This window comes from Pomacea canaliculata, linkage group LG8 (assembly GCF_003073045.1).
Source record: "Pomacea canaliculata isolate SZHN2017 linkage group LG8, ASM307304v1, whole genome shotgun sequence".
NCBI classification, from domain to species: domain Eukaryota; kingdom Metazoa; phylum Mollusca; class Gastropoda; order Architaenioglossa; family Ampullariidae; genus Pomacea; species Pomacea canaliculata.
In genome coordinates, this window is record NC_037597.1 from 686,532 (window position 1) to 699,657 (window position 13,126).

The 13,126-nt window shown below is 39.7% G+C and overlaps 1 protein-coding gene and 1 long non-coding RNA gene across 3 annotated transcripts in view; both read left to right on the forward strand.

Moving 5' to 3' along the window:
- Nucleotides 1–8,268: 8,268 nt before the first annotated feature.
- LOC112571077 lies at nt 8,269–8,931 on the forward strand. Its single transcript, XR_003100745.1, has 3 exons — nt 8,269–8,398; nt 8,594–8,777; nt 8,904–8,931. It is a non-coding gene; the product is annotated as an uncharacterized LOC112571077 (long non-coding RNA).
- Nucleotides 8,932–10,988: 2,057 nt separating this feature from the next.
- The window catches only part of LOC112571076, a 72,213-nt gene continuing 70,075 nt past the window's right edge, over nt 10,989–13,126 (forward strand). Inside the window, exon 1 of one of the 2 annotated variants that reach the window (XM_025249885.1) lies at nt 10,989–12,039. In XM_025249885.1, the coding sequence (XP_025105670.1) occupies nt 12,023–12,039 (17 nt within the window). In that variant the 5' untranslated portion in view covers nt 10,989–12,022. The remainder of the gene's footprint in view (nt 12,040–13,126) is intronic. The other variant, XM_025249886.1, reaches the window with a different exon arrangement.

Consider the following 13,126-nt stretch of genomic DNA (forward strand, 5'->3'; position numbering starts at 1 on the left):
TGTGTGTGTTAGTGTGTTAGTGTGTGTGAGAGGTGCTGTGTGTGTTAGTGTGTTAGTGTGTGTGAGAGGTGCTGTGTGTGTGTTAGTGTGCTAGTGTGTCTGAGGTGGCAGCAGCGTGCTGTGTGTGTTAGTGTGTTAGTGTGTGTGAGAGGTGCTGTGTGTGTTAGTGTGTTAGTGTGTGTGAGAGGTGCTGTGTGTGTTAGTGTGCTAGTGTGTCTGAGGTGGCAGCAGCGTGCTGTGTGTGTTAGTGTGTTAGTGTGTGTGAGAGGTGCTGTGTGTGTGTGAGGTGGCAGCAGCGTGCTGTGTGTGTTTTCACCATGACAGTGTGCTGGCTGAAAGCTCGAACGTTCTCTTGCCCACGTGACCAGACTGCAGCACGAGTGTCACGTGTCACACACTGGCGTTTGCACGTTTCAGTAACTAGGTCATGCTTCCGTCCGCCAGCTTTGCTCTAGAAAGAGGACACTTGACCCGGGCTGCCCTTTCCCAGTGAGCCACACCCTGAACGCTACGGAGCAGTGGGTGCAACAGCAGCGTGATCTGTGCGTGCGTGTCACGGGGTCATGACGACATCACATGTGGGTCAGCAAGCGGGTCACGCTGTTGCTGTTAGCTGAGTGCGTGACCTGACTCGCTCCGTAGTCAGACTGCATCTTGTTGCCATGGTAATTTCAGTCACGCACCAACAAAGAGGAGGGCGTGTGGAGGTGCGGGTATCAATGGTGACCACGTCTCCGTCCTGACCAGCCTGTGGGCTGCTGAACTCCGGAGTCTCATGGGGTGCAGCCACGGGGACAACAGCTGTGTCACGAGTTGCCCTCTCCCTGCGCCCACCCTGCACACACGTGTGACGATGAAGGGAATTACTGGGAGAAAAACCTTTAAAGTACACGTGTAGACAAATTTGACTGTGAAATGTTCGATGTCTGCTATCTCCAAGTTCTGTTGATCATGTCAGTGGTTTTGTTAAACTTATGTTAGAAAATAGCTTCATCCCTCGCCAGCTGCAAGAGCTTGATCTAGTCTAAAGAAACTAGAAAACAACACGTGATCATGATCTTTTTAGTACACCACCATCAACTACACCTCCTACGGCGTGCACCCCACTCCCCCATGTCAGGTGACAGTACAACCTTTCTTCACGTCCACCAGTCTTTCTTCAGCGTCTATATTATTGTAGCAGCAGTCACGTGACGGGTACAGCTGTATTGTAAGGCTGCCAGTGTAGTCTCGTGACGGGTACAGCTGTATTGTAAGGCTGCCAGTGTAGCCTCGTGACGGGTACAGCTGTATTGTAAGGCTGCCAGTGTAGCCTCGTGACGGGTACAGCTGTATTACCTGTCAAGGGAAGGCAAGATCACACGAGGTGACGTCTGTCACACGTCCTGCTGTTAGCTCGAGTGTACACATGCACACAGGTATGCACAGGGTTACACACGTCTGCTGACAATAGAGGTAGAAACTAGTGTAGAGAGAACTCGCACGGTATCATGGGTAGAGTAAGGGGGTGGGGTGTTTTCTGTCTAGCTAGGCGACATAGTCTGGTGACTAACAGCGTTGACAAATGTACAGTTAGTGTTATTATTTTTTTACTATGATCATATTAGTGCCCTCTCCCACCCTCCTCGCATACCCTGGGTACATACAGCAACTTACGTTTGAAGTGAACTGCTGACTCACGTCCTGTCATCCCGCAAGTCTCAGTCCCACCACCTCCGTACTGGTGATCGCACGACCTGTGACGAGGTGCACGTGTGTGTTGTCCATGTGTACAGACGTGTGTACGTGTCAAGCAGTGGTATAGTCACCTAAAAAAAAAAAATGTTTAAACGTTGCTTTGTTGTTCAGACTCGGCGCTGGGGGTGGTGGTGGTGGCGGGTGGTGCGGAGCCTTTGGAAGCCGGCACTAGGTGCATACATTAGGTACATACATTATGTACACACACTATGTACAAACATTATGTACATAAACTAGGTACATACACTATATACACTAGGTAATACATTATGTACATACACTGTGTACATACTCTAGGTACATACACTAGGTACATACACTAGGTAATACATTATGTACATACACTGTGTACATACTCTAAGTACATACACTGTGTACATACTCTAGGTACATACACTGTGTACATACTACTAGGTACATACACATAACTGTGTACATACTCTATGTACATACACTGTGTACATCACTGTGTGTCTAGGTAATACACTGTGTACACTGTGTACATACTCTAGGTACACTGTGTACATACTGTGGTACAATACACGTTAACACTGTAATCTATGTACTACATACATACTGTGTACATACTCTACGGGTACATACACTGTGTACATACTCTAGGTACATACTCGTACACTGTGTACATACTCTAGGTACATATACTGTGTAACAATACTGAAATGTACATACAACTGTGTACATACTCTAGGTACATACACTGTGTACACACTCTAGATACATACACTCTGTAATACTCTAGGTACATATACTGTGTACATACACTATGTACATACTCTAGGTACATATACTGTGTACATACACTGTGTACATACTCTAAGTACATACACTATGTACATACTCTAAGTACATACACTGTGTACATACTCTAGGTACATATACTGTGTACATACACTATGTACATACTCTAGGTACGTACACTGTGTACATACTCTAGGTACATACACTTGTTATACTCTAGGTACATATACTGTGTGTACATACACTGTGTACATACTCTAGGTACATACCTGTGTACAAACTCTAGATACATACACTAGTGTACATACTCTAGGTACATATACTGTGTACATACACGCTCTAGTACATATACTGTGTACATACACTGTGTACATACTCTAGGTACATTATCTGTGACAACTGTGTACTCTAGTACATACACAAGTGTACATACAACAACCTAGTACATATCTGTGTACATTACTACACTGGTGGTACATACACTAACTCTAGGTGTACATACACTGTACATGTACCATACTCCTAGTACATACACTGTGTACACTACTAGGTACATACACTGTGTACATACTACTAGTACATATCACTGTGATACTTACATACTACGTGTACACTACTCCCTAGTACATACACCCTGTGTATACTCTTAGGATACATACACTTTGTGTACATATAGTACATACACTACCGTGTGTACATACATAACATGTACATATTACATACTTAGGTACTAGGTACATACACTGTGTACATACCTCTAAGGTACATACATCTATGTACATACTCTAGGTACGTACACTGTGTAGTACATACTCTAGGTAACTACACTGTGTACATACTGCTAGGTACATACTGTGTCATACAAAAAAAAATAATCTAGGTAATACACTGTGTACATACTCTAAGGACATACACTGTGTACATACTCTAGGTACATATACTGTGTACATACTCTAGGTACATACACTGTGTATCATATACACTCTATAGGTAACATCAGGGTACACTGGTTACATGTACATACTCTAGGTACATATACTAGGTGTACAACTCTAGGTACATCTAATACTGGTACACTATAATACTCTAGGTACAGCGGTACACGTGTGTACATACTCATATAGTACATATACTGTACATACACTGTGTACATACTCTAGTACATATACTGTGTACATACTATGTCTAGGTACTACACTGTGTACATACTCTAGGTACATACACTGTGTACATACTTCTACTGTGTGGATGATACTCATACATCACTGTGTATACATACTCTAGGTACATACACTGTGTACATAGCTCTAGTACACTGTGTAACACTGTCACCTGTACCTTCGTAATACTGGCTAGGTACATATCACTGTGTACAACACTGTGTACATACTAGCTAGGTACAGTACCTTGTGCTAATACACTGTGTACATACTCTATTACGTACGATAGTACGGTTGGTCACTGTACTACTAGGTACATACCTCTTACCTGCGTACATATAACTGTGTAAATACATATATACACGTGTACATACTCTAGGTACATACAGCCTGTGTACATTACCTAAGTACATACACTCATACTGTACGTACATTACTGTGTACAGCTGTGTACATACTAGTACATACTCTAAGTACATACACTGTGTACATTACTCTAGGGTACATACACTGTGTACATACTCTAGTACACTATATGTACATACTCTAGTACACTTGTATACTACTCTAGGTACTACACTGTCTAATACATGTGTACAGTAGCGTGTACATACTCATACTGTGTCTACTCTAGGTACATATAACTGTTGTACATTACATCTAGTACATACACTGTGTACATACTCTAGGTAAGTATAATAATAACTAGGTACATCTATACAGTAACGTACACACTCTAGCTACTCAGTACATACACTGTGTACATACTCTAGGACATACACTGTGTACATACTCTATGTACATATGTGTACCCTAGGTACATTACACTGTGTAATAGGCTCTAGGTACATACTACTATACTAGTGTACATACACTGTGTACACTTGACTACCACTAGGTACATCGTACATACTCTATGTACTGTAGGTACATACTGTGTACATACTCTAGCCTGTACATATATACACTGTGTACATACTGCACGTACACTATGTACATACTCTAGATACATACACGCTACATTTACTCGAGGTACATATACTGGTGTACATCTACGGTACATACACTCTGTACAACTTGTACATACTGTGCTCTACTGTAATACTCTAGGTACATATACTGTGTATAGATAACTATCTAGGTACATATACTGTGTACACGGACTCTATATAATACACTATGTATACTCTTGAGGTGTGTACATACTCTATGTACGTACTCTAGGTACTCTGTGTCAACACTGTGTACATACTCTAGGTACATACACTGTGTTAATACTCTAGGTACTACACTGGTACATACTCTAGGTACATATGTGTACATACACTATGTGTAACTCTAGGTACATACATACTGTGTACATACACTAAGTACAACAATACTCTAGGTACATATACACTGTGTACATACTCGTACATACAGTACTAACATGCCATACCTACTGTGGTACATACACTGTTACAACTGTATACTAGACATACCTGTGAGGTACATATAACACTCTAGGTATACATACTATGTACATACTCTACAGTACATACTGTGTACATACTCTAGGTACATACTCTACACATGTGTACATACTCTAGGTACATATATCTAGGGTATACAGACTGTGTAATACTCTAGTACATAGACTGTGTACATACACTATGTACATACTCTGTAATGTACATAACTCTAGGTCATCCTGTACTACAGGTACATACACTGTGTACATACTCTAACACATATCACCTGTGTACATACTGCTAGGTACATAATACTGTTGTTGTCATACATGTCAACACATATGTACATGACTGCATAGTACACACTCTGTACATACCTGCTAGGTACATACTCTCTACGGTACACCTACACTGTGTACATACTCTATGTACATACACTGTGTACATAACTCTAGGTATACTGTGTACATACTCAGGTGGTACGATATACACGTGTACAATACACTAGGTACATAATAAACACTGTGTACATACTGCTCTATTCTAGGTATACTGTGTATATACTGTGTACAACTCTGTAACATACTCTGTGTACATACTGTTATACTCAGTAGGTACATATACACTGTGTACATACTCTAAGGTGTACATACTATACGGTGCACATTATCTACAAGTTCCTCGTTGTGTCATATACATACTCTAGTATACCTGTGTAATACTCTAGCGGTACATACACTGGTGTATACACCCAACTCTAGGTACAATCACTGTGTACATACTCTAGGTACATACATACTGGCCTAGGTACTATTACTCTCGGTAATACACTGTGTACATACTTGCTAGTACATACTGTGTACATTACACACTATACCTGTGTACATACTCTACAGGTACAGGTACAGGAACTGTACATACACTTGTACGCAGTACTCACACTCGTAGGTACTACTGTGTAACTTATGGCAGTGGTTCATGGTAACTATGTCACAAACTACTCTAGGTAATATACTGTGTACATACACTATGTACATAACACTCTACTGCACGTGTGTACATCACTCTACAACAACTGTTGTACTCATACACAAAAAAACAACAAAACGCTAGTGGGCTCGGTGTGACATGTTCTCTACGGACATGTGTACATACTCTAGGTAACATACACTGTGTAATACTACTCTAGGTACGATACACTGTGTATACTGGTACATCTTTTTCTAGGGTACATATACTGTGTACATACAACATACATTACTGTAACTATGTAGATACTCTATTACATACACTGATTACATACTCACTAGGTGTACACCCTACGTTAGGTACATACCATCTGTAAATACTCTGTACATACTCTCAAGATAGCATATACACTGTGTACATACTCTAGGTACATATTACACTAGGTAAAATATATATGTGTACATACTTTACATACCTGTTCATACTCTAGGTACTGAGTACACTGTGTACTATAGGTACTGGTGTCATACCTAACATACTACACTATACATAATCTCTAGGTACATACATATGTACATACTCCACTTATGTACTTATAGGTACAATACACTGTGTACATGTGTATACTACCTACGGGTACTGTGTCATACTGTGTCATACTAGTAATATCGACTTGTATATTCTACATAACTAGGTGTAACTTATGTCATACATGTGTTACTCTAGGTACATATACTGTGTACGAAAATACCTAAAGGTTACATTACTCTAACATACACCTGTGTACAATACTAGGTTAGGTAATCACATATACTGTGTACATAGGCTACATTAGGCTGTACAATACACTGTGTACATACTTAGGGTGCTAGGTATATACTTTTTACATACTGTACATATGTACACTATGTACTCTAGGTACAACATAGGTACATACATACACGTTGTGTAATACTCTATGTACATTCACTGGTACTAGTTAAATTACTGTGTATTCTGTACATACTTAGGTACATACACTGTGTAACATACTGTAGTACATACATTACTGTACATACTTGTGTTACTGGTACATATACTGTGTACAATACACACTGTGTACATACTACACTAGGGTACTCATTATGTAATCTAGTACATTATACTTTTACTTACCACTATGTACATACTAGGTATACCACGTGTACCATATACATACTGTGTACATACTGTTGTACATGGTCGCCGACTGGATTACAAACTACGGTCTCATGCCCGACGTGTGCACTTGTTAGCTGACGGGGCCCTATCAGGAGGTCGCCCTCCTCCTATCGATGGTTCTGATGATGTCAGCAAAGAGTCCCCCCCCACACCACAAACCATCCCTCCACATTGCCCCACCCACACCACCACCAGAAGCGAGCGTGGTAACTGCACATTAGTGTGTGTGTGTGAGACATCGCTCCCTTGGCACACCTCGCTCTTGGAGGGAGACAAAGAAAGCAAGCAGTCACGTGACTGAGGTCTGGCGCGTGGTAGGTCGTCCATCTTGGCCGCCTGCCTGCGTCTGTTGACTCTGTGCATGTTTTGTCCACGCCTCTATCGACCTCAGAGGTATGGACCTTTTCGTAAGGAGATGCGCGGAAAGAGATGCGCAGAAACGAGAAACCAATGCTACTTCCTGTTTACACTTCGCTACCATGGCCGAGTCGTTTACCCCATCTGTGTCCTGTCGAAATATGCAATGCGTACCCGATATTTCGTTCAGAGACATTGAGAAATTTAGTTCTGCAGAAGCTCGTCAAAAACGCAATCATGAGCGTGGATACCAATTATTAGTCGCCGAGAAATATATATTCAACGTTGGGGTAAGCAGACACTTTGCAGAGTGAATGTGCAATTGTGATTCCACGCTTTTTGTCTGAATGTGCCACTGAACTATGTCAGTCTCGTAAATATATATTGCAAAAAATTAAATATATTCTTGACATCAGAAATATATTAAACATATACTGAAGTAGTTTGATGAGAGAAAGTTAATTTTAAGTAGTGGAAGTCGAAACGTGCATTGTTTACATTTGCGGTAAACTGACGTCTATCCAGGGCTTTTTTTTAAAAAAAAACAAAAACTTGTTTACTGTGTTTTTATATAAGGTATCTTTTATCATTTGTGTCTGGTCTGTGATGCTTTTTCTGTTTTTTTTTTTTTCTGACAAGGACTTATCCGATTTTAAAAAAAAAAAAAAAGTACAGTTGCCCGAATCCCCAAAACGATGGTTGTCAAGCAGCTTCTCGATTGCTAACAGATCATACACGAAAACTGGAATTCCACTCACACTTGAAGTTAGTGACGGGTGAAAATTTTCTTCTCCTAAAATAATTGTTAAAAGGGCATAGTGAAACATAATTTCACAGGGAGGGAGAGAGAGAGTGAAAAATAACTTTCTTTTCGCTAATGCAAAATTTCTGAAATTTCTATGATAATGTTTCATCAAAGAAAGCACTGTTAAATTGAAATTGTTTTATTGTGATTGTCAGGTTTCAGTCAGTGCCACAAAAGCAATCTCTGATGGATGCTGCACATGTGCTAATGGCCAGAGTGGGCACTGTGGACATATTGTGGGCTTGCTGTACCAGCTTGCTCATTTTAAGATAACAGGAACAAACTAAATTCCTGAGGTCATCTTGACAATGAAGAGGGATGATCTGAGACTATTTTTAGGTGAAATATTTTTTGTCAGTGTTTCTTATATTAAAATAATAGAAAATTTAGAAAAAAAATTTGCCAGCAGGTATTACTTGTTTGCTGTGTAATATTCATTCATCTACATCAGTTTCTCATTTGCAGGATGCTGCAAAAAACATCACTGCCCAGACATGGCACATCTCAGAGGAGAAAAGATAAGAGGGGAGGCAGTGGATGAAATCAAAATCCACAGCTTTAAGTCTGACAAGAAGTCAGACCATAGTATTGCAATACATACAGGTACATCTATTGTGTTCAGAGTTTCCATCTGCCCTTTGTCTTGTTGAGAGTTTAAAAGCTGCCACAGATAGTAAGTTCCTGTTGTTTGATTAAGAATTTTATTTCTTGTGTTGTACAAGATCTGCATAACGAGAACTTTATGCTTTAACAAAAGAGACAGTCAACATTTATACTTGACAAGAGCATACAAAAGATAAATTTCATTATTTGTTTATTCTGTAAGAAATGATTCCAAATTTTTTGCATTCGGAGTATAATGAGCAATAATTTAGCATGCATTATATATATATATACACACACATCTATGTTGTCATAAATGATACACACACATCTATGTAGTCATACATGATAATTACTCTTGCTCATCATATAATAATTAATAGCCTCTGTTGCAGGCTCTGCGTCTGCTGTTGCAGTCTCTTGTGTCCACGTTTTCACTGATGAAAAGGAAAAACATTTTACCACATGAAATGACTAATTTTGCACAATTCACTTAGCAATATTTGACAGGGGTGAACCTGCAGTAATTTCTGCAATCAGATGAACAGAAGTGAACCTACTGAATTCAGTAAGTGACAGATCACTTGCAAGATATTTTGATATACTGATTTTTTTTTTCGTCTCATGAATACACTAGGAATGGGAGTGTTTTGTGTTTTTAGCGATTTGAGTTGTGAGTTGTAAACTGAAAATATTTCTTGAGACTTTCTAATAGTCAAAGTGTCTGAAGAAGGATGACACAATTTCTATTGTTATAATGTGTTAATATTATTACATATTTTTTTCACAGTGATGATATTAAATGTGATTTATAAAAGCACTTTGCATTTATCTTTGTATTTCTATGTGTGATTTGGACAGCAATCTCCATGCACATCTGAACTGATCAATACTTTTTTCTTTAAAATACACATTCTCATCTTGTGTAAAGCAAACAGGTAGTTCACAATAAATGAGATTAAAAGACAAAACAATTCAGACGGTTGCATACCAATTTTAAAAAACATAGAATGCAATATCCTTATACAGAAAAATGATTAAGTAATACAATGCAACAAAAGTTTACCTCTGATTTGTGTTGGCATTTGCTTGTGACATGGGATGGCGAACTGCAGGCTGATTTCTTTCTTTTCCACATTGGAAGTTTTTCCATGTAAACAGACTTGGTACAGCATCTGATTTAAGTCTTCTTTGTTTTCCTTTTAAGTCAAGGGCGAAAATCTTTCTGGCACAAAAAGCCTGCTACAAACCCTTGTCCTATTTCTGATCTGAGGAAAAAAAAATATAGTCATGTTATCACAAACATTTACCAAAAACATGTATGATTTGTCTTTAAGCCGTTTTTTAAGTGATATTCACATCATTACTTTTAATCACTGTTGACTATGTTGTGAAACTAATAAACCTTATATTAAAATTGTAAAGTGTAAAGGAATGGCGATTGATTCAAAATTAATTAGTCATGCGCAGCAGCAAAAGATATAGGTTCACTACAAAATAAGTTGTAATACTGGTAATATATGTCAGCCTTTTGAACATTTCTGCAGCATTTTAATGTAACAGCACTTTAATAATACAAAGTAATGCGTTTTCAGTAATACGAAATGGCTATGCCACATGATGTAAGTGTTTAAACTACGAGCACAATAGGTATTCTGAAATCATAGTTTTAAATCAATTAGAAAGATTAACGATGATTCAGATGGCATGGAAAAAGTGATGTTGTGAAAGAAGGAAAAAAGACTAATAGTGATAGGGAATTTTGAAACCTCGATCATGCTTACCGAAGAGTGGCCCTTCGTCTCTCCGAATTCTTACAAGCCAAATCTCTTCATTTGTTCATCTTTCGAATTCCATGAAAGGATAATGTTGGACATTTGTAGGCTTTAACTGTACATTGAGGTACACAGCAAAATCGACCATCATTGTTATTTTTAAGAGCCGGCATGGTCGAAGAACGCTACGTGCATCAGCAGTAAACATCAAAACCGGAAGTGGTCTGGAGTTTTTGTGGGGTGAAGGTCATCTGCATGCATAATTTTCTGAAATCGTCCATACCTCCCGATGGAAGGGAGTAATGTTAGACAGAGTGAGGTCCACACTAACCGTGGACACCAGCGACTAGCCACACAGTGGCACTGCCTGTACGCGGCTTCCTTCACTCGTGTACATGTACACCCCTGTCTACCAGCCTGTCTTTTCACATTTTTTTAAAGGCTAGTCTGCTACTCTGTCAAGGTCTGTGCGAGCTTGGTGTGGGAAAATCGCGTGGGAATGTGAAGAAAGGGTTTCATACACTGCACTTTGGGCTCCAGACACTTCATTCCACACTCTGCCCTGTACAGCCCGCACCCCCACAACACACCCTCCCTCTTCCACTCGACAGAAACATTGACATTATTGTTATGTGCTTCGGGGACAATTATTCTCATGACACGGACATCAGGAAACTGCGAATAATGTGAAGTACTCTCGTAAATAGTCATTGGCCTGTAGTTTTAATAGCCTGTCCGTTGTCACAGACACCGTCTGGTCTGGCAGGAGTGGTTGTTTCTGTAACTGCAACAACAGCTTTTTTGGAAAAGGCCCCGGCGTGGAAAAGAAAGAAAAAAAAAGGTAAAAAAATCCACGGGGTCACGCAAGGGGTGGGCTAGAGCAGTACAGTGCACAGTACAGTGAACAGTACAGTGAACAGTAATGCAGTGAATAGTACAATGAACAGTACAGTGACACTCGACTGCACTGTCACGAGTCACTGACTGCCAGCAGATGACACAGCCCACTGACACAGTCTGAATGTCGTCTGCTAACCTCAGCCATTGACTACCAGTCGGTGTCGGTGTCACAGCAGCCACACGACATCACTGCAGCCTTGACCTTCTACAATGAACTAATCTGACGACGACGACAGCAGTGTGCGGGTCGCAGAAACCTTCTCAGTGTCCATGTAGTCGCTTTTCCCGTAGGAGAAGAATATTATCATGACGGAAAACTCAAGGTAAGATTTTTCACACGTTTCTTGTTTACTAAGACACAATTGACGAGTAATTAATATTCATGATGCCGTTGTGCCGCGAGCTGGTGGTGTCGTCAGGTCGGCCTGGCGCGACAGTGAGGCTGTAGTAGTAGTACACACAGTAAATCATTTCCTTGCCCTGGCGTGGGAAACAACTTTAACACATGAATGAAATAATGCGCAAGATGAAATAATCTAGGCCTCGACATCCATGTTCAGTAGTTATGTTTGTATTCAACATTTGTTGAGGCTGTCTGGCCACATGTGGCAAACACCAATGATGGCAAGTCATTTGTGCTCAGGTTGCTGCATTTGAGTTTGAGGATGAGTTGATGATTTTCACTTTCTACGTTTGTAAAGACTAACACAATGTCATATAAAGTGTGAGCTCCATACCCCATCATCATGCTGTCATGATTGTGTTTGTGCTGTTTTTTTTTGTGTGACATTAGCAAAGTAACTGTGACAGAGAAATGTCAAACATTCCGTCTGCTAATCAATTGTTTTCCTGTACCATGTGATGCAAGCATGGACATCCAATGACTTGTTGATTGACGAAACCCAAAAAGTTTTTCAGTCATAAAGTAGAGAAAGCAGGAAAACAATTTAAATTGTGATGTAGAGAAAAAGATGATTTGTGATATGTAGCGATGATGGGAACAATTTGAGCACAAAACTGATAGAAATGATGATGTTGGTAGAGCAGACAGCAGAAATGATTGTGGAGTTTTAGCATCAGATATATGTACTGACATTTAGTATCCGACATATATATGTGACATGTTGTAAGGACCTAGAAGTTGGCGAAAAACATTCATTGTCGGTGTATGTGTTCACTTATCATCTGTTCTTACTATTTATTCCAACTTTTATGCTGTAAGAGGTGTACTGTGGACATTAACATATACCAGTCTAATACCATATACCAGTCTAAGTAAAAAATAAAATATTTGTCATTCTTTTTCAGCACAGTAAGATGCAACAGTGTCTTCGTAATGAAGCTTGGATTTGATCTTTTCAACTCTTGCTTTTTCCTTTCTCAGATATTCAGCTTGGTCATAACTTGCAT